The sequence below is a fragment of the Schistocerca gregaria genome, chromosome 4 (genome assembly GCF_023897955.1).
Source record: "Schistocerca gregaria isolate iqSchGreg1 chromosome 4, iqSchGreg1.2, whole genome shotgun sequence".
Taxonomy (NCBI): domain Eukaryota; kingdom Metazoa; phylum Arthropoda; class Insecta; order Orthoptera; family Acrididae; genus Schistocerca; species Schistocerca gregaria.
In genome coordinates, this window is record NC_064923.1 from 390,641,081 (window position 1) to 390,667,336 (window position 26,256).

The 26,256-nt window shown below is 44.2% G+C and overlaps 1 protein-coding gene across 1 annotated transcript in view; it reads right to left on the reverse strand.

The window, feature by feature from the left end:
• LOC126268112 (F-box/WD repeat-containing protein 7-like) overlaps positions 1-26,256 on the reverse strand; it is a 128,191-nt gene that overhangs the window by 83,659 nt on the left and 18,276 nt on the right. The window contains exons 3-5 of the mRNA XM_049973631.1: positions 22,986-23,062; positions 4,592-4,712; positions 627-761 (exon numbers count right to left, since the gene is read on the reverse strand). Of these exons, the coding sequence (XP_049829588.1) occupies positions 627-761; positions 4,592-4,712; positions 22,986-23,062 (333 nt within the window). The remainder of the gene's footprint in view (positions 1-626; positions 762-4,591; positions 4,713-22,985; positions 23,063-26,256) is intronic.

Sequence of the window (26,256 nt, forward strand, 5' to 3'; positions counted from 1 at the left end):
ACACTAGATCGCGTGTTAGAGAGGGGGAGAGAGAGGGGGAGAGAGAGGGGGAGAGACGGAGAGACGGGGAGAGAGACGGGGAGAGAGACGGGGAGAGAGACGGGGAGAGAGGGGGGGAGAGAGGGGGGAGAGAGGGGGGAGAGAGAGGGGGAGAGAGGGGGAGAGAGAGGGGGGAGAGAGAGGGGGAGAGAGAGGGGGAGAGAGAGGGGGAGAGAGAGGGGGAGAGAGAGGGGGAGAGAGAGGGGGAGAGAGAGGGGAGAGAGAGGGGGAGAGAGAGAGAGGGGGGAGAGAGAGAGGGGGAGAGAGAGAGGGGGAGAGAGAGAATACCTGTCCTTTTTTCCCCCTAAGGTAAGTCATTCCGCTCCTGGGATTGGAATGACTCCTTACCCTCTCCCTTAAAACCCACATCCTTTTGTCTTTCCCTCTTACCTGATGAAACAACCGTTGGTTGGGGAAAGCTCGAATTTTGCGTGTATGTTTGTGTGTCTATCTACCCTAATTTTAGGGTGATGTATCTTGATAATGCTGAAGGGGGGTGTATACCACAGACATAACCTTTTAACAAAGGATGTTTTTAAAACATTAGAGACCTATGATTTATATTATTCTACTACAATGAGACTTACCTCCTTTGGAAGCAGTGATATGAAGTCACGTTGGAATTGTGGTTCAATGACTTGCATCATGTGCCTTACTTGAGTTGGCTCACATTTCTCAATGAGTTGATCTATGGCTAAAAGACGTTCCGCATTTGACCATCGCTGCAAATGCGAAGGCAATCAAGAAAAATATATCATGTTGACTACACAGAAAAAGATGATCCTAATATTCATGCACAGGAAAGCAGAAGAAAAAGTACATCAAAAACTGAAAAAACAATAGAAATATAATTAACTGGCTTAGTGCTTCGCTTGCATAGACAGTATGGTCTGCACAGATTTTTTTGTTTTTCTATAATTGAATTTATATGTTGTTTACAAATTGCAACAGCTTATAAAATTTTCATATTAATTAATGTGAATGACTTCTGTCTGAAAAGCAGTTCTGACAGCTGGAGACTAAGTTTTTCAGTAATCATAACTTCTGCATTCTTGTGTGTGTACACACAAAATATTAGTTTTCGTAATTAAAATATTAGTTTCCGTAATTCTAGCTTCAAAATTGCCTTAATAGTGACATTTTAAGAAAGCATTTCATTCCCTACTACAAATCCTTAGGAGTGGAATTTTGAACAGTCCCTTCTTAAACAACCCTTACTGTTTAAGATCCACACCCACTCCAAAATTCCACACTTCTGTAATTAGTGGTTTGGGCTAGGCAATGATGAATCAGTATGGCCTATTACATCCCTTTAGGGGCTGAATTTACAAAAACAGTGGCTTTTTTTCGATTTACAACTGAGAAGCCAAACACTATTTTCAAAGATTTAGCTTTAAAAATGCTTTCCAGTGAAATATTTTCATAAAACATTTCACCCACTATTGCACCCCCAAAATGGTTAAATTTCCAAAAATGATGAAACATGTATTTCTTACTTCTGACAGAAACCTAATACAAATTTTCATAGGACTAGCTTCAAAACTGCATTAATAGCAACAAATTTTCAAAAAACCTTTCATCCTCTATTTCACCCCCTTAGGAACAGAATATTGAAAAAGCCCATCTTAAACATGCCTACAGTGTAAGATCAACACCCTCCAAAAATTTCAAGTTTCTATTCTTTGTGGTTTGGGTTAGGTGGTGATGAGTCACTGAGTGAGTGAGTGAGTGAGTGAGGAGAGCTTAGCTGCCAGAGCAGAAGTCTCGACAGACAGATAGTCAATGAAAAGTTGATAAGAAGTGTCACATTCAGAAGAGATGTGGGTCATAATTAACTACAGAGAAAGAATGGCAAAACAAGAGCAAAAAAAAGCATTTAATGAATGCAAAAACCACAGGACAGTGGGAGGTAAGAAGACTAAGAAAATTGGAGTAATGTAAAATTTCTACCATAATATGATGTAGTTGGCTGCTTCCACAATTACAACCATTAGCTATTCGATTCACTATTCTTTTCCCCCATAAGTCATCTGACTGGTTAAATGCAGCCTGCCACAAATTTCTCTCTTGGCACCTCCACTTTCACCCTCTATCCTCAATTATTTTTAGGTAAGCCCATTTATTCTTAACCCTTTTGAGACTTAGGCACCATCTTGAGAGTGTTAACTTTGGCTCTAGTTGAGAAATATTGCAATGTTATCAATGATATATCATATGAACTGTGTGGCATTACATGTAAAGCATATGTCTGAATCAGCAATTGTCATGAAGAATATTGCGAATTTGTTCATGCACCGTAGTTGATTTTGTAAAATGTGCATGCTGTTTACACTCAAACACATCATGTTTCCTCACAGAAATGAATCTGGACTTTAAAGTTTCAAAGCACCATTCAATAGAACAAATTTACATGCACGTAACTCACTCACTTCAGATGTTTTCAATTTCATGTGTATCAGCATATTTTCCTACATTACATAAGTCACCTACAGAGAATTGAAAGTGGCACCAATTATTCAAAAATATTTCTGTGTTACAAGATTACATGATATGCTGTTAATGACTCTGATACGTAATAAAGCAGGTGTAGTCAGTTGTAGATGTGCCCAAGTACCCCAAAGCCCCCTGTGACACTTAAATAAATCTTGCGAGAGTTAGTGGTTGGTTGTGTTATGCATCAACAATCCTTAAAGGAATATTTTGTTTACAAGGTCAAGATAGCACAAACTACCTGTGTACAAATCATAATATATTTCTCCATTTCTTTACTGAGTTTTCATTCTATGCAAACTGGTTTCTGTGACACTAGCTCCTTTTAGTTCAAAATCAGTGTTCTCTGTCCCTTAGGACACCCTTTGGACAACTATTAACTAACTTGGAATATGGAGGTTTCTTATTGTGTTCCATCATCTACTTCTTGTTATTTCCCCAAATGTTGATTTCAATCCTTTACCATTCACAAGCTTGAGGAAATCCTCCACCTCACTCTGTTTATGTACAATCACTTTCTCAATTTCTCCAAATGATATCAATAATCCAATGTTCAGTATGAACTTCCTGTGTTTCTTTGTACCCAGTGGCAGCCACTGGATGAGAATGATATTACTGACATGATTTCATCGATAAGTTACATTTCAGACACGCAAAAAAAAAAAAAAAAAAAAAAAAAAAAACCCTTTCAAACCTCAAATCGAAATGAACAACAGTGTGCGGTTCCCAAGTTCGGCCAAAGATCAAGGTGACATCAAATTCAAAATTAAAGGCATACAAGTTTCACCTATGTTTACTCAAAACTGGGCCCATTTAATATACTGGATTACTCACCAAATGTTTTTAATTTCTTTACACCCCCATAGAAGACTTCTTTAGGAACTGTCTTAAACTGATCCATAAAAGACTTCAGAATCCACTCCATTAAGTAGAATATTCGACTCTTCATGTTACTTCCAGATTTGGGAGGAGAAATAACCCAGAAGTAACAGATATGGTAAATAAGGTAGATGGTGCAACACTGAGAATCATTTTTCAGCAAGGAACTGGCTATTATTGCTGTTTGATGAGTGAGAATGTTGTCCAACTGGAAGAAATCTTGAGAGCCAAAAGTATTGCTGGACTCATTTTCAACACTTTCATATGGAATAAGTTATTTACTGTTCTACCTGGAAGCACAAATTTTTGTAAACAATTCCACTGCTCTCTCAAAAAACAACCAATATTTGGAAGGAGATACAGCGTTGGTCGTATTTTGTTGTGTTATTAACCGCAAAATCGATTTTCAGTCACTTAGTGACCATCCTCAGTGCTGTAATATACAATTTACATTGGTAGGCACTGCTGTCAACAAGTTTAGAGCGATCACATAAACTTGTTGACAGCAGTGCCAACAAATGTAAATTGTATATTACAGCACTGAGGATGGTCACTAAGTGACCGAAAATCGATTTTGCGGTTAATAAAACAACAAAATACGACCAATGCTGTCTCTCTTTCCAAGTATATCCATTATCTGGTCGTGGTGCACAGGACACTCCATGGAGTCACCAATCAACAACCAATATCATCTTCATTCTTTGCTTTTGAAAGGGTAGTAGCTTTTTTCCCCCTTCTTCTTTCACTATTTCATATGTTTCACTCACTCACTCTGAGCTGCAATGTGTACAGAATGAAAATTCAGCTTGGCATCAAAATATAACTACCATTCTGCCTGTTCATTTCTAGGTACTGAGCGGGGGGAAGGTAGGAGTGGACCACACCAGACAGATTATCAACAAAGGCTAATCTAATATCTCTCGACATGGTCTATCTGTAAAGTTTCAAGCTATTTATTTCAACAACAATCCAATAAACTGGGCTAATGGTAAAGTTGCAAAGAATCTATACAAGTACTTTTGAACCATACAGAGTAGACAGCCACAATGTGAGCACTTGCCTCACTACAACTTTTACAAAAATGGCCTTTCCCACATCTTCAATATAGCCTAAGTTTTCATCAATGCATTAAATTAGTTATTCATATGATGATCATTAGTTTCTACAGCTACTGAATACTTACTTGAAACTGATATAACCAGTCAGTCATCTCTGGAGGAGGATTATCTTTTGAAGGAATAACACTTCTTTGAAGTTTTACTTTTTCTAACGTAACTGAGCCCTCAGGATATTTCTTCTTTGAGCTGAAATTTAATAATTTCATTTAAGCTACATACAGTTACTGTCTTTTTAGCATATAAACATAAAAGCATGAAAAATCCCATCACAGATCATAAGAGTAATGGCTATTTTAGAAATAATTATGTACATAGTGTGAACGGGACAAAAGCAGTGATGGTGCCCTGGGAAAAACAGCTAGGTGATATATATATATATATATATATTTTTTAATGTACAAGAACAAAGTGTAGCTGTGGAACTTCTCTTTCCTAAAAAACCCAAATGATCTTATGAGATACTGTAATTTACCATGAGATAAGCCTTTAAACCACTAATACCTACCTTGAATAACATCCAGAACAGTAAAATATACTGCAATGTGATATTTTAGGTACTCTAAAACCTGCCACCACAGCTCAAAATTTGCAATGACATTTATTCCTCATTTTTTAGTTGAGTCCTCATGACTATTGCAGTGAACTGTGGGATGAAACAATAGTCCAACTGTAATTGCACTATGACAAATTTGTCCTGGTTTACTTTGATGGTGTCCTTAGGAATATGAGAGAACAATCAAGAGCTGACTATGTCAAATTATTCTATGCTTTTGCCATCTCGTGCTGTGACTTGTATCCTAGGAATGCTTCAAAATGTATCAGGTTCTCCTAAGTAGGTACCTGGTTGAAACACACACACACACACACACACACACACACACACACACACACACTTTTCTCCACACTGTGCACCACCCCTGCCATTTTCTACACACTAAGTATCCCATGATTATATCCGTGCTTAACCAAACTATTAATAAAAGGTAGTTGACCCAGTACTATTTTCTTAGGAAATGTATAGCTCAATGGATCGAGTTGAGACATTGTATGCGTTCAAGTTTGTTCACACTGTAGGGTCTCATCACAAACACATCTTGCATATACTGACAAACATGTTGGTTCATGCTTGTCAGATTCCAATGCTTTGGCTATCAAATTCTCCATGTAAAAGATGGTTGGTTGGTTGGGTTTTGGGGTTTGATAGGGGCTAAACATCGAGGTCATCACTCCCCTGTTCCAAACAGATATACATGTAAAAGGCTTATACAGTAAAAGCGTAACCTCGGCATCCAGAGAGAGGGAACACCAAGGGGCACAAAGCTAAAATGAACACCGCAATAACACAAAATAGAGGACACTTTAAAGGAGCAGAGCAAATAGTTGACTGGAGTAAAACAGACTACAGTGGTTGATGGATCAGGTAAAAGGTCAACCACTCAACTACAAATGAAGAACCTCCAGCTGGAAAGTGTTGATAGAGGTACCATCACAACTTGTTACCATAAAAAGACACTATTTTGGTATCCACATCACAATTAAAAGTCGCTGGAGTGGTTGTAGCCTGAGAAATCATGTGAGAGAGCCCACACTAGAGAGTGATAAAACCCAGCTGCACAGATAAAACGTAAAGCTGAGTCAGCTATAGAGGCATCGTCACCTAGAATTAAAGGACGTGCAGCTGGTAAATTAAAGGACTGCCGCAAGGGGGCTAAAACGGGGCAGTCCATCAGAAGATGGACCACTGTCAGCCCTGCATCACAGCGACACTTGGGCAGGTTCTCACAGTGAAGGAGATAGCTTTGGGTCAACCGCATATGTCAATTCGGAGGCGGCAGAGAACAACTGAGTCCCTACGCGTGCTCCGAAGGATGAGTTCCATACAGCCGTGGAGGACTTTACCATGCGGAGCTTATTTGGCGTGTTCAAGACAGACCATTCAGAGCTCCAGACATCGCGGACCTTGCGATGTAGGGCTGACCGGAGGTCTCTTTCCACGAAACTAAGCTCCAGGGGTAGCGAAGTGGTGGCCTTCTTGGCCAACTAAACGACACATTCATTTTCTGGAATGCCGATTTGGCCCGGGGTCCACACAAACGTCACTGAATCACCACACTCAGTGAGAGCAAAAACAGCAACTTGAATACCGCGCACCAAAGGGTCCCGAGAAAAACACTGGTCGAGTGCTTGCAATCCACTCAGGAAGTCACTGCATATGACAAATGACTCGCCAGGGCAGGAGGAAAAGCAAGTGAGTGCACGATAAAGAGCAACCAGCTCCACAGTGGAAACACTGTTCCCACAAGGCAGGGAATGCTGCTCAACATAGTTGCCGTGGATGAAAGCAAACCCAGTGCGTCCATCGACCACAGAACCATCTGTGTAGACTACATCTGCATCGTGAAACGAGGCAAGAAGAGCCATGAATTGTTGACGAAGACTGGCAGGTGGAACGGAGGACTTGGGAGTCGCAGGAAAAATCCATGCAAAGACGCAAGCGAGGGAGGGACCAAGGAGGGGTAGAAGAAGAGGGCTGGAAGGATGGAGGAAGGGGAAAGGACTCTAGTGACGAGAGAAGGGAATGAACGAAAACCGCGATCGGGAGACCTGACCTGGGCCACCGTCTTGGGGAGGGGAGTGCAGAAGACGGAAAAAGGAGCCTGCGGTTTGGGTGGTCGAGCAAGGCATGGACACGGGCGATGTATGACGCAAGCAACTGTTGCCAGGGGAATCGTAGGGGAGGGATTCCAACTTCTACAACAAGGCTAGACACTGGACTACTGCAGAATGTTCTCGCTTAGTAAAAGCTGTACGAATAGCCAACTCTAGCAAGACTAAATTGTCAATCGCTGGGCGGCCCTGACGGAAGCCTCCCTGTTGCTGGGCCAAGGGCCCTGTAAAAGATGAAACAATGGAAAGTGGTGGATGGAATAATAATATTATGAAAAGGACAGACAGATACCATATACAGGAGAAGCTGAGTCACAGACATGCACATTGAAAAGATTTACACTTCTGGTCATAAGGCTTTCTTCTAAAATAGAAAACACACACATTCACACAAGCACAGCTCGCACACAACTGCTATCTACAGCTGCTGTGACTGGACAGCAGCTGCACTTGATGGGAGCAGCAATCTGGCATGGGTGATGGGGGTAAGGAAGATGCATGGGGGAGGAGGGGTGGGACTACTGGGTAGAGGTGGGGGAAGGTGTAGTACTGCTTGTGAAAGCATGCACGGACATGATGGGGGACATGGTAGTGCTGCTGGGTGCAGACAGGAGATTTGTGGGGAGGGGGTGGAGGAACAGAAAAGGAGAGAAGGGAGAAAGACTGTGGGTACATTGATGGAATAGAAGGCCATGTAGTGCTGAAGTCGGAGCAGGGAAGGTGACTCGTAAGCAGAGGACAGGGAATAGCCAAGTTTGATGCCAGGATATATTGCTTGGAGAGTTCCCGTCTGTGCAATTCAGAAAAGCTGGCACTGGTAGGAAGGAACCAGATGGCACACGCTGTGAAGCAATAATTGAAATCCAGAATGAGATTTTCACTCTGCAGCGGAGTGTGCGCTGATATGAAACTCCCTGGCAGATTAAAACTGTGTGCCGGGCCGAGACTCGAACTTGGGACCTTTGCCTTTCACGGGCAAGAGTTCTACCAACTGAGCTACCCAAGCATGACTCGTGCCCCGTCCTCACAGATTTATTTCTGCCAGTACCTTGTCTCCTGCCTTCCAAAGTTGACAGAAGCTCTCCTGCAAACCTTGCAGAACTAGCACTCCTGAAAGAAAGGATATTGCCGAGACACGGCTTAGCCACAGCACGTTTCAAAGCAGAAATATCGCACATTAGCTATAAATGAAATGAGGCATTACAATCTCTCTTGTTGGTTGGTTGGTTGGTTGATTTAATGATTAAAGGGACCAAATTACGAGGTCATCAGTCCCTCCTACCTGAAGCAGTGAAGTTAGCAAAACAACACACCAAAGAAGGGCCTAGTGCACAAAAACTAAGGATAAAAAATCCAAGGTCTACCAAAAGTCAACAGACCCTATAGAAAGGAACAAGGAACAAGGAAGAAGAAAGAAGAAAAGGGTGAAAAAGAAGAAAGGTGCGCAAGATGCCCCTCCCAAGGAGCAGCCGGAGGCCCCCAAAGAAAGAAAGTGCGATGAGGGACTAACCCCCTGCCAATTACTAAAGCTCCCCACCCAACAATACCCAGGAAAGACTAGCGACATGGACGTGGCGAGTGGAGTGGTTGGTTGGATGGTTTAAAAAGGGGGGGGAGACCAAACTTCTAGGTCATTGGTCCCTTGTTTTGATTAAAGTAATTCCACAAGGGTAGAAGTAAAATAATAGACATATACAAATCACAGCTGGAAGAAAGGAAAAAACTCAAGAGTGACCGAACAGCAACAAACACTAAAATGGACAAAATTAGACAAGAACGTCAAAGAGAGATGCAAGGAACAAGTAGAAAACATCAAAACAAGAGAGCAGATTACCATGCCTGCTTGAGCATGAGAATAAAAAGGAGAAGCTAGCCACTCTGCAATACATTAAAACCTCCACCCTAAAAGCACTAGGGTGGAGGACACGCGCTAAAACTTATATCAAATGATCAAACCCATCCTCACAAATAAAGCTAAAGCTGCTACTGACGCATTGTTGCAAAACACCGAAGGTAGGGTGCTGCGAAAGTTAAAAGTCCGCCAGAGAGTGGCTAAAAGTGGCCAGTCCAGCAAGAGGTGGACGACCGTCATTTGTGAGCCACAGCAACACCAAGGTGGGTCCTTGCGATGGAGGGGGTAACAATACGTTAGCCACGTATGGCCAATGTAGAGCTGGCAGAGGACAACTGATTCCCTCTAAAGGACCCCATGGAAGACTTCCACACATTCGTAGTCTCCTTAATGACACGCAGTTTGTTGTGCACACTGTTTTGCCATTCCATCTTCCAAAGCTGAAAAACCCTGTGGTGTAAGACAAAATGCAGGTCAGTTTTGGAGATACTCATCTCCGGAAGTGGTTTCTGCAAAGTGAGTTTGGCCAGCCTGTCGGCAAGTTCGTTGCCTGGGATTCTGATGTGTCTTGGGGTCAACACAAACACCACTGAACGATGGGACCATTACACAGGGCGTAGATGGACTCCTGAACAGATGCTACCAAAGGATGGGAGGATAGCACTGGTCGATAGCCTGTAGGTTGCTCAAGGAGTCAGTACATAAGAGAAATGACACGCCAGGGCACGAGCGGATGCACTCAGGAACACGAGATATGGCAGTCAGCTCTGCAGTGAAAACACTGCAGGTATATGGCAAGGAGTGCTGTTCAATATATCCTCCATGAACACATGCAAAGCCTGCCATTGACCCATCTATGTAAACCACTTCATGGCCCCAGTACATGTCGAGAATAGAGAGGAAGTTATAGTGGAGTGCCACAGGGTTTACAGAGTACTTAGGGCCATGCTAAAGGTCCAGAAGAAACTGCGGCCTAGGTGTACACCATGAAGGTATACGTGAATGGCCCTTGAGGAGAGATGGGAACGGGAAGGACTCCAGTTCAGACAGAAGGGACCAGACACGAACTGCAATCTTAAGCCCTGACCAGGGCCACCGATGAGGGAGATGAACTGCCGTGGTCGGGAAAAGGAGACTGTAATTCGGATGCGCATAAGAACTACAAATGTGTGCAACAAAACTGGCGAACAGTTGTACACGCCTAACTTTCAATGGAGGGACTCCGGCCTCCATCAGGACACTGGTCACTGGACTTGTTCTAAAATCTCCTGTCACCAGGCGAACATAGTGGTGCACTGGGTCAATTAAACACAACACTTACGGCACTGCTGAACTGTAAACCAGACTCCCATAGCCAAGGCCAGACTGAACAAAGGCTCTGTAGAGCTGCAGCAGCGTAGAGCAATCTGCGCCCCAGTTGCTGTTGCTCAGGCAGCGGAGGGCACTGAGGTGCTCCACCACTTCCACTTAAGCTGATGAAGGTGAGGTAGCCAAGTCAATAGGGCATCGAAAACCAGTCCTATGAATCAATATGTCTCCACTACAGTGAATGGATCATCATTAAGGTAAAGTTCTGGTTCTGTATGAATGTTGCAATGCCAGCAGAAATGCATGACACACAGCTTCACGGCTGAAAACTGGAAGCCATGGGCTAGAGTCCATGACTGCGCCTTGTTAATGGCTCCCTGTAGGTGAAGCTCAGCAACACCAGAACTGGAGGAGCAGTACGAAATGCAGAAGTCATCCACATACAGAAAAGGTGAGACCGATGGTCCTACAGCTGCTGTTAGACCGTTAATAGCCACTAAAAATAGCCCTACAGAGCACTGCAGAACGTCATTCTCCTGAATAAAAATCTGGAGCAGGCCCCAGAGACCCCACTCATACAATGTGGCAAGAATATGATGTCACCAGGTAATGTTGTATGCTTTACGTTAAGTCAAAAAAGATGGCAACCAGATCTTGGCATCTGAAAAAGGCTGTTCAAATGGCAGACTCGAGGGACACAAGATCATCAGTGGTGGAGCGACCCTGGCAGAAGCCACCCTGACATGGAGCCAGTAGACCACGTGACACCAGGACCCAACATGACCCAACCACCGGCACACCATACTTTCCAGCAGCTTACAAAGAAAGTTGGTGAGGCTGATGGGCTGATAACTATCCACATCAAGCGGGTTTTTATTGGATTTGAGCACCAGCATGATGGTGCTCTCCCGTCATTGTGATGGAAAGATGCAATCGCTCCGGATCCAGTTGAAGATGACAAGGAGATGTTCCTTGTAGTCAGACGAGAGATGTTTAATCATATGACTGTGGATCTGATCCCGCCCAGGAGCTGTGTCGAAGAAATATGCTAGGGTGCTCAGGAGCTCCCACTGTGTGTTATAGAGTTCACTGTGGTGTGTAGTGAACGAGAGGACGTTCCTTTTCATCTGCCATTTGAGTGTGTGAGGGTGCAAAAGACTGGAGGGGGGGGGGGGGGGGGGGTAGTTCTCCGATGCAGAGGCTCAAGCATAGTACTCAGCAAAGGGCTCAGCAATTGCTTTTGCATCGGTAGATAACACGCCATTGATGATAATACCAGGGAAACCAGTTGGGGTCTGGTGCCCACAAAGATGTCGTATCTTCATTCAGACTTGGGAAGGTGACATAGAGGGCAGGGGTCTGCATTGACGGGAACCAGGTTTCCTGGAAGGCAATGCAGAAAGCAGGTGTCAAGCTTAATCTCCACTTCATCCTCAGACACAGAGTGTGTAGGTAGTGGTGGTGGGGGTGCCACCACAGTGCCTTGGTTCTTGGGGGTCTTTGTCTTTTTAGGTTTCTCTCGCTGTTCCTTAGGTTCGTCCGGCTGGGAGGGTTTCACTGATTCAGTCTCAGAAGCAGGACCATGACTACGACCAGCTACCTGTGGTTGCTTCAGCCACTAGCAGGTATCAGCTTTGCCACTGGTAGGAACCTGGGAAGGGAGTGACCCAAGGATATGTTCCTGGCAAGAGGAGCTGAAGAAGATTTATGCTTCTCCAGATGGGAAGTGGATACTGACATCCCTGATGGTTGGGGGATGGAGGGGGGGGGGGGGGGTGCTCCTGAAGTAGGTTGGGCAAGAGCAACAGGGAGGGAAGTGCTCCCCACATCAAGGGGGCAGGTGGAGTCTGACAGCTCTGAGCTAACTGTACACGGCAGAACGGAAGATGGTAGAATTGTAGCGGCAGTGTAGGTTGACATCACAAGCACAGGATGTAGCCTTTCATATTTCCTCTTAGCCGCAGTGTAGGTCAGTCACTCCAGGGTCTTTTATTCCATTATTTTTCTGTCTTTGGCAAGAGGAGCACAGGAAAACAGAGGAAGAACACAAAGTCAAATAGAACATGTGAGAAGGTACAAGATGCCCCCTCGTCCTCACATGGCTAAGATGCCCTACCCCAGAGAGACAGGTAAAAACCGCCTTCACGAACTGTAAAACCAGATCAGCCATTGAGGGTTCATCCACTAATACCAGGGATAGCGAGAAAGGAAGATTATGAGTCCATTGCAGGGCAGCTAGGTTAAGACAATCAAACAAAACGTGGACCACCATCAAAAGGGCACTACAACGAAAGTGGGGTGGATTCCTCACAATGGAGGTGATGACCTAGAGTCAGCCAAGTATCGCCATGTGAGACAGTAAAAAATGAGAGTCCTTGTGAGAGGCACACATGGAGGACATCCACAAATTCGTGATCTTTATTAACAGTAATTTGTTCAGCAAAGTGAGAGTAAGCCATTTCGAATTCCAAGTCCTATGAACTTGATGACATAGGTATTCTGAAATCGGATGTCTGATCAGTACTATCTCAAGAGGCAGCCTGCCAGTAACCAATTTGGCCAGCCTGTCAGTGAGCTCATTCCCAGGGATCCAAATATGACCCTGACTCGAACCAGAGACCACCAACCATTAACACTGTTTGAGGACAAGAAGGGAATCACAGGTATTCAAGACCTAGGAGTGGTGAGAGTAACACTCATCAGGAGCTTGTAAACTGCTCGAAGAGTCGCTACAGATGAGGAAGGACCCCATCAATGCAGGAACGGATATGCTCAAGAGTACAAGAGATGTCTACCTACTCTGCAGTGTAAAAACTGCAACCATCTCGCAATTAGTGAAGTTCAGTACATACTGATTGAATGTAAACAAAGCCAGAGAGACTGGCAACCACTGGGTCAGGAGTATAGACTACTTCTGAACCCCAAAACGTATCAAGAATACAGAAGAATTGGCAGTGAAGGAACTCAGAATGAGACAAGTCTTTCAGACCTTGTGATAGGTCAAGACAAGAGGTGTGAAGGAGGGTTGCAACAGAAAGCTGTACGTAAGCGGGACCAGAGAAGTAGTGGTAGAGGGGAAAACTGGAGTTCAGAAGAAAGGGTGAGATGCAAACAATGATCATATGCCCACATTCGGCCAACATTGCAGGAGGTGGATCCCCATATATTGAAAGAGGAAATGGTAGTTTGGGTGCTCCATAAAGCATCAGGTCCATAATGCAAAGGTGATCAACTGTAGTTGACACAGAACCTGTAACGGTGGAACTCCTGCCTCCACTAGGAAGTTGATCATGGACTAGTCCAATACGCACCAGTTACCAGTCTTAGCCCACGATGGTGTATCTAGTGCAATGTCTGTAACGTTGAAGGTGATTTGAGTGGTATGTGAGATTCCCATAATCTACAAGGGACCAGACCAATGTTATGTAGAGCCATGTAGGAGTACAGCTGAGGCATCAAAGAGCACTCAGGTGCTACCAACATGTCCAGTTCAAACAATTTTAATATACATTTTTGGAACAGTGATCAAAATGTTTTTAAATTTTTTCTTTTTAAAATTCAGTCTTGATCACATCATGTATGTTACAAGAACATAGGTGACCAGTTTCAATCATATCACATGACCATCATCAACAGTTGACATCACAGCAGCTGAGAAGAGTGCTCCACCTACCATCTTCGAAGGATGCCATGGGTCTGATGATGGCCATGTGATATGACCGAAACCAGTCACCTATGTTCTTTTAACATACATGGTGTGATCAAGACTGAATTTTAGAAAGAAAAAACATCCAGTTTAATTGATGAAGATGGGGAAGCCATGTCAACCAAGAATCAAAGATGAGAGTCCACCACCTTGAAAGACTGGTCATTAAGGTACAGATCTGAATACAGATGGACTGTATGGTGATCACAGAAATTTGTACACAGGTCTTGGCAGCAGAAAAATGGAAGCCTTGAGTGAGAGCCTAAGACTGAATTTGGTGTGCTGCTCCCTTTCATCTGCATTCATTCAGCAACACCCATAAAATGATAAATGCAAAAATTATCACCATATAAAGAAGGGGACACTGTAGGACTTTTAGCCACTGCCACGTCATTGATGGCCATTAAAAATATATGAACAGTCAAAATACAACCTACAGATGGGAGGTGTTACAGAGGGCACCAATCTGTGCCTAAAAGTGAGGCATGAAAAAAATTGGAAGCGAGCCAGGGATCATTCTCATAAGGTGGCAAGGATGCGGTGGCACCGTGTTGCATGATAAGTTTTATGCAGATTGAAGAAGACTGAAATGAGGTGTTGACAACAGTCAAAAGCCGTTCGGATAGCACACTGCAATTGGACTAAATTATCTGCAGTAGAGCAGTGTTGGCAAAAGAGCACCCTTAGGTGAAGCCAAAAGGTCCCTGATTCAAGAATCTAATACAGTCTGATTCACCATATGTTCAAGAAACTTGCAAAAGACTATAGTTAAAGTTATTGGATGAGAGCTGTCCATTTGAACTGGTGGTTTACTCAATTTCAAAACAGGAACAACAATACTTTCCTAGCACTGGATGGGATTTCCCCCTCGCTCCAGAACAGTTAAGAAGGGCAAGCATATGATGCTAGCCACCGATAAGTGCTCAAGCATTTTGCTATGTTTTGGTGTGCAGCCTGCCCAGTGAAGTACAGGAGCCATGTCAGCCAGAGATCAAGGGTGCTGGTGAATTCCTACTCACTAAACAAGGCATTAGAAGGCTCCATATGGGGGGGGGGGGGGGGGGGGGGGGACGAAAGATAAACATAGTCATTCCAGACGGGGTTTGAAAAAATGGAATGCGGGTGGATAGTGGAGCAACACAAAGACCTGGAACAAATGCTGAACAAAATGCTTAGCAATAGATTTTAGGTTGGTGAGGGAAACACTATTCAGAAAAATTACCGGGACACCTGTAGGAGGACAGTGTCAAATATATACCTGACCTCTGCCCATAAGTGCAAAGGAGGATGCATCCCTATGGCAGGAAAGTATTGTTCCCCACAAATCTGTTATTGGCATTTAAGTAGATAACAAGCCTAAACACGAAATCGTTTCAAGCCCAGGAGTTGTTCGAGAGATGGACGCTGTCTGTAGTGTTGGAGGGCGGACAGTCTTCCACTGAGGAGAAACTGAGGAAGAAGGAATCATTGAAGCAGCTGCCAAAAGGATGGCATAGATGAAACTCCATACAGACTCATCAATGCTGTTGTGTGGTGGAGCAGTTGGGACAGTTGTCACAGAAATCGTTAACTTCCAACTGAATGAAGAGGAGGAATCTAGGTTACAGAAAGAAAAATCAATAGCCAAGTAAGTGACGTGTGCCAAACTAAAGTGTAAGGAGCTCCAATGGAGGAGGCAGAGATCAAGGCCTGCTAGCAGATCTTAAAAGAAGCCTGCCCCAGTCAGTGGTCACAGTACCACTCCACATACTTATGGACATCAAAATCCCAAAGGATAAGGCAGGGAGAGAGCTGTTGAAGGAGGGCAAGAAGGACAGGAAGTGTATGAAGTTGGTCTGAGGGAAGATGATGCATATTGTTACCGCAAAGTCTAAATGGATCCGAATGCACACTGCTTCCAGCACAGTACGAATAGGAATCCAGGAACTAACAACATCCATGCGGGCCAACCTACACACACCACTGGAGGCTTACAAAGGGCCCAGTCTGGGAGAAGGCTTGGACACCACAAAGAGCCAGCAAACAAGTATCCACAAAATGAGATTCCTGCAATGCAACCTAAGTTACAGAGTAGAGAGAAAGAAAGGGCTGCAATTCCGGAAGGTGACAATAATGACAATTACAGTTTCATTGGAGGTGAATAGTACAAGGGGCCAGATGGATGTCAAATGGGCCTGAATCAGTCACTTATAGCCACTCGTCTTCTCATTGACGCAGGACCTTGTACCTCAACAGCGAGGTGATAGCATGCAGGGAGATGGCACATTGAAATACCTGAAGATCACAACACACCTCCTTGGCTGCTTGGTCTGCCCTTTGTTCCCTGCAATTCCCATATGCCCAGGTATCCAGCAGAAAAACACCTTCCTCAGTTGTTTTAGTTGGAGGAGGGCATCCTGGATATTCTGGATGACTTTAACTGGAGAAAGTAAATGGCACTCCAAGAATCTGAACAGACAAGAAATCTAGCACTGGAAGAATGTCTCATCTGCTCCAGTGCCTGCAAGATCGCATGTAATTCTGCATCAAAGATAGTAAATCCCTGATGCAGTGGGACCTTGGGGACATGATCTGGGAAAACATCAGAGCAACCGACAGAGTCCCCCTGCTTAGACCCAGCCATAAAGACAGCTATATTATTGTGGTGCACATATAAAATGTCTAAATATCAAATTAAAAACAGAAGCAGGAGCGTAGTCACTGAATCTAAAATGACGCTGGGCCTCTCCAGTAACCAAGGCGGCAGACGGTTAAAACCCTGGATTTGGGGTTGTACTTGCTACACACCTAGTGACTCTAGCACATGCTGATCCCATGGCAGTGTGGCCCATCGACAGTTGAAGAAAAGGCATTCCAGAGGCCGATGACCAACAGTATGATGTATGGGTAACGTCAAAGCTGCAAGAATCTTACATGCCTAGTGCACCAAGAGGAGCTGTCGCTGCATTCAGATATTCAGTGCCTCGAGGGTTCTGGCTTTAAGGTCTCTTAAGAGTGGCAACCACAACAATTCTGAGTCAAAAATGAGGCCCGTAACTGCACTGAGTCTCTAAAATGTAGGATGGTATCTCCCATATGCAAGTCAGGCATATTGAAAGAATTACAAGAAGATTAAAATGAACATATGTCCTTGCAGCCAACTCCTGCAACCTTCGCACTGTAAGTTGCAACTGACAGCTTGCTTTGCAACACTAGAGGAGCGACAAAAAAACCACAAAATCTTTCACAAATAAGGAGCACTGTACAGGACTCCTTAAAATGGATGTGATACCATTTATGGCTATGGCAAATAGGGTAACACTTAAAACACTGCCCTGAGGAACACCATTTCTCCTGCTCAAAACAAACTGAAAGTGAGGCACCAGTTCGGCTCCGAGAAAACTGTTGACACAGAAAAAACAATGTGAAGATGAAGAGGTGGACACAAAAGCCCCACTGATGCAGTTGTGCAAGAATACAATGTCTCCAAGTAGTATCCTACACCTTACTGATATCTAAGAATACACCGATACAAAGATAATTGCCTTGGCAAGACTGCTCTAGCAGAGTCAGGTTGTCAACAGTGGACCAAAATCTCCAGAATCCACACTGAGTGTGGCTAAGGAGTTGTCTGGTCTCTAAAAACCAGACCAGAGAAGAGTTAACCATTCACTCCAGAGTCTTTCCTACACAGCTTGTTAAAGCGATACTCATGTAACTACTGGAAGATTTACAGTCTTTTCCCAGTTTCAGAAGTATCAGAACGACCTCCCTCCATGAGTTGGTGAAGTTGCTATCTGCCATATTAGATTAAAACATTTGGGGAGGATAACCTTTGATGCCAATGGCAAATGTCAAAGCATGCAGTATCAGATTTGGTTGTGTCCAGCAGCAGTTTCACAAGTCTCAGACAGTGCCATTTGAGCTCCCACATGGAGAAACAGAAGTTGCAGGCCTCGGAACAGTTGAATCTTAAATCCAACTTGCCCCTTCTTACAGTAACAATGAAATGCCAGATACTGGCCTACATCGGCTGTAGTTTTTGCAAAATTGCAGCCAGTGTCTAAACAATGTCTCTGGGCATCATTTGGAGACACCTCTGCTTCAGCAATTCTTCTATTGGTAAACAGCTGCATTTGGCAGAACTCCTCCTGATGGCTTCCTGTACTTTTGTAGAACTGGAACAGTTAATAGAGTCCACGAACGCTTGCCATGGCTGTTTTTTGCTCTCCTTAATGACATGTTGAGACTTGGCTATTGTGACTCTAAAGACAGTGAGGTTGTCCACTTTCAGGCGGCATTTTAAACCATCAAAAAGGCACATGTCTGGCCTGGACGGCTCTCTTCTGTCCACCAAGGTACAGGTTGCCAGAGGGAGGTCACCTCATGAGAGGACTGAAAGACTTTGGTATAGAGAGGTCAGTGGCAGGACAGATCACACATGTGATGTGGTCCGCCCATTCCTGGACACTGCCACGGTGTTCAATCACAGCCAGCTGGCTGAACTGCGCCCAGTTTGCTCTACCTGTCATCCATGTTGGTAATTTCTGTTCCAGCAATGTGCCATCTAGAAGGTGAATGCTGATTGGGAAGTAGTCAAGGGAGTGAAAGTTATCAGTGACCTCCCAATGAACATGATTGTTGGAGAGCAGAGAGATAGGTTGATGGCCAAGAATGACAAAGTATCAACACAGAAATTAGTGGGAGTACCAGTGTTTAGGATGCACAGCTCTTGAGATGTTAGGAGGCTCTCCAAAACCTGACCCAGAGGGCAAGTAGGGGTTGGGTCCCACAGGACATGATGGGCGTCGAAGTCTCCCAGGAGGAGAAATAGTCAAGGGAATTGCTCCGAAAGATCTGTGAGAGCCTCAGAGTATACTGCATCCAACTGAGGTAAATACAGAGAGCAAAATGTAAGCATCTGATGTGCATGTATTTCAACTGCTACTGTTTGCAGGTCAGTAGCCAGGGGGAGAGCAGAAGAGTGATGTGCATTAGTGACAAACACTGCAACCCTTCCCTTGGCTCTTCCTCCAATAGGTGATCCTTGCAGTATAGCTTACAGCTACAGCTTGGTCTTTCTTGTTGCAGCTGCCTGAATTGCTTTGGCCTTAATCTTTTTTTCTTGGCATGTAAACATGCAAGTACAGGTGCTTGTGGTGGATACAGGCAAGCTAGACATCATCTGCGTGAAGCATCGGCATGGGAATAGATTTCTGCACCATGGAAGAAAATGGGGGTGGCAAAGGCAAGGGGTTTCATTGCCTAATATTCTGTTTTGGCTTTGGCATAGGGGATTCACTTGAGCACTTTTATTTCCTGTATTTCGCATTGCTCAGCAAAAACAGAGCAGTCTCGACTCCACACTGGGTAGTTCCTATAGCAGTTGACGCAGATCGCAGGAGACAGTCCTAACATTGTGAGCTGATTTTCTGCACCTCCACAACTCATGGTTGTATGGCTGAAACAGTGGCATTTACAGAACCGCTTAGGGTTTGGTATGCAAGGCTGAACATTAAGTTGAAGGAACGCCACCATAACATGTTCAGGAAGTATCGGAGAATTGAAAGTGACAATGAAAGTGGCAGTCTTTTCAGTGTCTCCATTAGGCCTTCGCTTTCATTGCTCCACAGACTATCCTCTGGGATGCCCATTCTTTTTTCATTTCCGCTATGTCCATGTCCAAAATATCTCGACACGTGACAATGCCCTTATTAGAGTGGAGAGAGGTGTTCATCTTAACAATGATATCCTATTCACCCAGTTTCTACAATTCCTTAACCCTTTGGTGAATGCGCTCGCGGCAGATAGCCGCAATATTTAGTTTTCTGTTGGTATCACAGACAGCATTACAATTACGTACACATCCAGATACAGATTTGTTGTTCTCAATGGATGTCACCACTTGCTACATTTGTGCAACTCATGCTTTCAGCAGTTTGGTAGCTACTGTTGTTTGCAGTGTGTTTGCTGCTACTCACCTTGTGATGTAAGTATTTTATATACTTGTGTTTTTCTTTCGCCTCAAGGCAATCTTTCTTTTATATTAGTATATAATGAATATTTGAATCTAGTCAAAGTTCCCATATGAAGATTTCATTACTTTTTACAGTCTTGGATATTGATTTGCTACAATATATTACTTTTACAAAAACACGTGTTTCATTAGACGTCATAAAAGCGTGGAAATGGAGAAAAAGAAGGCATTTGACAGGCACCGTCTAACTATTTGTCCTGAAGACTATGAGAAAGTATTGCAAGAAATGTCAGAAGAGAATTACTAGAATTGTCAGATTCATGTGAATCTGAGTCAGAAGAGGATGTTATTGAAGAAGAAAATCACAGCATTGATTCCAAAGAATCAACAGATGACCACCTGGTTGAAGAGGGGAAACAACAAACAGAGGATTACCAATTTTATGTAAGAAAAGATTAAACTATTTGGATAAGTGAACTGCTTCCTTCTTCTTCTTCTTTTTCTAAAAAGATCATTGAAGTCCATCTCAGACCCATGAACAGTCATGGAAATAAGGGTCCACCCAAACAGAGCCCTGGATGCCTCAGTAGGCCTTAAAAAGGGTGGTGTGGCAGGCTGCCCAGAGATTGCCCGCTAATGACTGTTCCACATCAATAGCCATGCATCCCATTAGCCACAGCACACCTTGAGACTGTGGTTTTTTTAAATAGAGGTTTATTCTGTCCTTGTGATCCAGATGTTCAAGCCAAGATCCCCTTTCCCTAAGACAAACAACATTCCACTGCCGCACCACACTGTGCTCACTGAAGTATGCCCAGAGCTTACAGCAATGGGGAACTGGCAGTGCTTACCAGTCCCCAGCTCTGAAACCATGGGGTCGCATTGCCTGTACCCAGCAAATGAATACTGAACCTCTGGGAGCATCGAGAGTTTTGAATTCCTGACTCTTCCTTTCCTTTTTATAGATTAGGTACTCCAGTGAGTGAGGATAATGTGGGCTGCAACAGTTCACGTACTTTGGCACTAAGGGTTCAATGATTCCCCATATGGAGAGGCAACCCACACTTGCCACAAATAGGATTCTCCTCACATTGCAAAGACATGTGAGCAAAAGAGAGATGGGGATATGGTATATAGGGCTTTGTGTAAACCATGACTGACTTTTTCTGGAAGGGTATCTCCCTCAAAAGCCAGGATGGATGCACTGGTATCAACGTGATCGTCCTTAGCACCCTTCTGGACTCACTGGACAAAATGAATATCGTGCTGTGCCAGATCTGATCCTTAACAGACTGAAGGAGGTGGTGCCTGTGGAAAATAATTCCCCGAGTCATATTTAAGGGTTAGTGAGGAGTCTGCTCACTGGGATATCTCCTAAACATTCGCATGTATAAAGGGAAGTTGACTGATTGGCAGAAGAGTTTTTAATCAGGAGGAAGCCAGATCACACCTTAGTAAGAGAGCCAATTTCTCCAGACTTATCTTTGATACATTCTACAGAAGAGAGCTGTTAGGTAGTAGTGAAAATCCCCCTGTGTGTCCTGGAACAAACCGAATAATGAGGAAAGGGTTTTGCCTCAAGCTAGTGAGAGTAGCCCTACTCCCTGGGGGTGACCAGGGAGGGGAAGGCTGTTGAAGTAAAAATACAGGCAGAAAGAGAATTGGTCCTCTCTGAACAGATTGCTGCAGATGAGTGGCCAGTTGCAAGGAGCTTAGCACACTTCATGTGCAGTGTATACGCCGTGGTACCACCAACCACGATCAGGGGCTCCCCGCGTGGGCAACACCCAGCTGCAGCAATGGTCATTGTTGGAAGTTCTGATGCCCCTAAAAGATGAGCAAATGCTGCTAGGCATATACAAGGTGGTGACAGGTCAGGTACCAGAAGTATGATCCTTACGTTGTCAGGGGACTCAGCCAGATGGGCACATAACAGCCCCACCACACCGACTGGGTATGCTAGCTGTTGAACCAGTGGGTTGGGTGGGTGGGGGGGGGGGGGGGGGGGAGGCAGAAGGGGGCTCTACAGTGGGGATGGAAGGAAGGGAGGGAGGGAGGGAGAGGAATGCATGCCATAGTTGCTAGGGAGGGAGTTCATCCCCCAATACACACACTTTGGAAACAGAATTTAGAATAGGTAACACTCCAAGGGAGACTACAAAAAGCCAAAAAAAAGGGAGGAAGGGAGGAGGGGAAGGGGGGGAAGGGGGGGGGAGGAGGAGTGGAAACATGGGACACAAAACCGAAAAGGAATACCAGAACTGACAGAGTAGCCACGTCGTCATAAAGGGAAACACAAAGATAGGAGGAGGGGGGGGGGGAGACAGGAGGGAGGGGGGGGGGGGTGAAAACTAGGATGGGAAGTAGTGGATATGTGGAAGAGAATGCAATCCAGGAGAAAAGAAAGTTGTAACAGCTGCGGGCCACATGTGCGCCACTCACATACCCACAAAAGAGATGTGGGTTCCTTCGGGGGACAATTTCTTGTTACATTTAAGACTGCTAAGTATATTTTTTCCTAATTAGATACCACACTACATTTTTCCTGCAACTGCTGCTTTATGTAAGACAACAATGGTAAGTCAGGCAAGTCTTTCAGTTTGAAATTAATAATTATAGTACTATGAGTAACTTGCTTTCTCTTTTCCTAATTATAAATGAAGGTTATAGAAATCTATTTTCTAGTGCATAACTAGCTTCTCTCCTAGAAAATGATATGTTATCCAGCACTTATTCTTCCTAAACAAACGAGTCCAAATCGGTAATAAGTATGTTAATCCCTCACTGGGGAGACAATTAAGTATCTTACTGTAATTTAAAAGCTGATGTTTTAGAACACGTAAACCTATCAGCAAAACTGACAGCACAATTCCCTACTAGTAAAAGAGAGAATTTACAAATATTCACAATTTATTTGGCATTCAAATACTCCACTTTGGCCAATCTATAGACTGCTATCTGCTAACATACCTCATTATTCCAGTCTTGCTCTCTGGGAAGAGTTTCTTGCAGGGAAACCCACTTTGTACTTCAAGTTTCCGTTTCCTCTAAAATAAAAATGTTTTGAAATTCATTAAAAATTTTACAAAGGAAATGAATTACATAACATTTGTAGTAAAAAGATAGAGAAAATATTTAGGAAAATGTCAAGCTGTTTAATTAATTATGTCTATGTACAACAGAAAAGATTTTCTGCAGTCTGAAGCTAGAGGGAAAATTTTTCGTTAATACTGAACAAACAAATGTTTCAACAACTATCCATGGAATGACTTACATTATGTATTTAAAATGTACAACAATAAACTGTGGTACAGTTAGCTGCAGACTTTTTTTATTTGTTTTGAAAATAACTTTTTTGTCATCATTTATTATAATCAAAGGACTGGCATGCATCGGTTTTCAAATCCACAGAGGCACTGATTTGGAACCCAAACCTTGGCAAAAAATCACATTTTTTCACAAACGTATTATGATAAGGAACCAGTTGACTTAGTAATCAGTTAATGAAATAATAAAAAAGAATGTGATAAAACTCGCTCTCTGAGGGTTCTGTACAAACCTAATTATGAATATAGATGATAATGATGATAAAACAATAACAATAATAATACTTGTCCCCCGAGTCTCATGGTGGCATGCGTCTCAGTTTACAAACCCTGTCATTTCCAATAAAATACTCTAGCTTTTCATACTTGTCTTCACCACCACCACCACCACCACGAGTTAATGTCACTGACTGCCAGAGCTGGCATGGTGTTCTGCTTATATAGATGTAATGGCAACCTCTGGAACCTTCCATAGATGGCTGGAGTTGCACATGAGCGCAAGGCAAGTTTAGCAGCTCCAAATGGCTGCATTTCTTCCAAACTGTGAAGCAACTGCTAGAAAGATACGGTGTGTGCTAAAGAGACGGACTGAGACCATTGTTTTGGGCTGCCTCCCAGATAAGAGAGATGTTACGCACCAAATGGTTCAAATGGCTCAGAATACTATGGGACTTAACATCTGAGGTCATCAGTCCCCTAGAACTACTTAACTCTAACCAACCTAAGGACATCACACACATCCATGCCTGAGGCAGGATTCAAACCTGCAACCGTAGCAGTCACACGGTTCCGGATTGAAGCACCTAGAACTGTTCGGCCACAGCAGCCGGCTTGTTACACACCATTGAAGATAACATAGGTCTTTCTGTTCCTGCTGTCCCCTGTGAATGTGGCAGCATTTACAAAGGTCAAACTACTCGCACTATTGCCAAGTGTTGTGCAGTGTATTCAGAACATATTAAATACAGGGAATTCGAGAAGTTGGCCATGGCTGAAAACTGCCTATATATAGGGAAACATTCCACGTGGGAAAAATATGTCTAAAAACAAAGATGTGACTTACCAAACAAAAGCGCTGGCAGGTTGATAGACACACAAACAAATACAAACATACACACAAAATTCGAGCTTTCGCAACCGGCGGTTGCTTCGTCAGGAAAGATGAAAGGATGTGGGTTTCAAGGGAGAGGGTAAGGAGCCGTTCCAATCCCAGGAGCGGAAAGACTTACCTTAGGGGGAAAAAAAAGATAAGTATATACTCTCTCACACACACACACACACACACACACACACACACACTCACACACCCACACCCATACATATACAGACACAAGCAGACATATTTAAAGGCAAAGAGTTTGGGCAGAGATGTCAGTCGAGGCAGGAGTGCAGAGGCAAAGATGATGTTGAGTGACAGGTGAGGTACGAGTGGCAGCAACTTGAAATTACCGGAGATTGAGGCCTGGTGGATAACGAGAAGAGAGGATATATTGAAGGGCAAGTTCCCATCTCCGGAGTTCGGATAGGTTGGTGTTAGTGGGAAGTATCCAGATAACCCGGACGGTGTAACACTGTGCCAAGATGTGCTGGCCATGCACCAAGGCATGTTTAGCCACAGGGTGATTCTCATTACCAACAAACACTGTTTGCCTGTGTCCATTCATGCGAATGAACAGTTTGTTGCTGGTCATTCCCACATAGAAAGCGTCACAGTGTAGGCAGGTCAGTTGGTAAATCATGTGGGTGCTTTCACACGTGGCTCTGCCTTTGATCATGTAGACCTTCCGGGTTACAGGACTGGAGTAGGTGGTGGTGGGAGCGTGCATGGGACAGGTTTTACACCGGGGGTGGTTACAAGGGTGGGATCCAGAGGGTAGGGAAGTTGGTTTGGGGGTTTCATAGGGACGAACCAAGAGGTTACGAAGGTTAGGTGGACGGCGGAAAAACACTCTTGGTGGAGTGGGGAGGATTTCATGAAGGATGAATCTCATTTCGGGGCAGGATTTTAGGAAGTCGTATCCCTGCTGGAGAGCCACATTCAGGTGTTGGTGTAATGGTTCAGGGATTCAGGAAACAACCTGAAAACAGCTTTCGCATCCCGCAACTACCCTCCCGACCTGGTACAGAAGCAAATAACCAGAGCCACTTCCTCATCCCCTCAAACCCAGAACCTCTCACAGAAGAACCCCAAAAGTGCCCCACTTGTGTCAGGATACTTCCCGGGACTGGATCAGACTCTGAATGTGGCTCTCCAGCAGGGATACGACTTCCTAAAATCCAGCCCCGAAATGAGATCCATCCTTCATGAAATCCTCCCCACTCCACCAAGAGTGTCTTTCCACCGTCCACCTAACCTTCGTAACCTCTTGGTTCATCCCTATGAAATCTCCATACCACCTTCCCTACCCTCTGGCTCCTACCCTTGTAACAGCCCCCGGTGTAAAACCTGTCCCATGCACCCTCCCACCACCACCTATTCCAGTCCTGTAACCCGGAAGGTGTACACAATCAAAGGCAGAGCCATGTGTGAAAGCACCCACGTGATTTACCAACTGACCTGCCTACACTGTGATACTTTCTATGTGGGAATGACCAGCAACAAACTGTCCATTTGCATGTATGGACACAAGCAGACAGTGTTTGTTGATAATGAGGATCACCCTGTGGCTAAACATGCCTTGGTGCACGGCCAGCACATCTTGGCACAGTTTTACATCGTCTGGGTTATCTGGATACTTCCCACTAACACCAACCTATCCGAACTCCGGAGATGGGAACTTGCCCTTCAATATATCCTCTCTTCTCGTTATCCACCAGGCCTCAATCTCTGGTAATTTCAAGTTACCGCCACTCATATCTCACCTGTCATTCAACATCATCTTTGCCTCTGCACGTCCGCCCCGACTGACATCTCT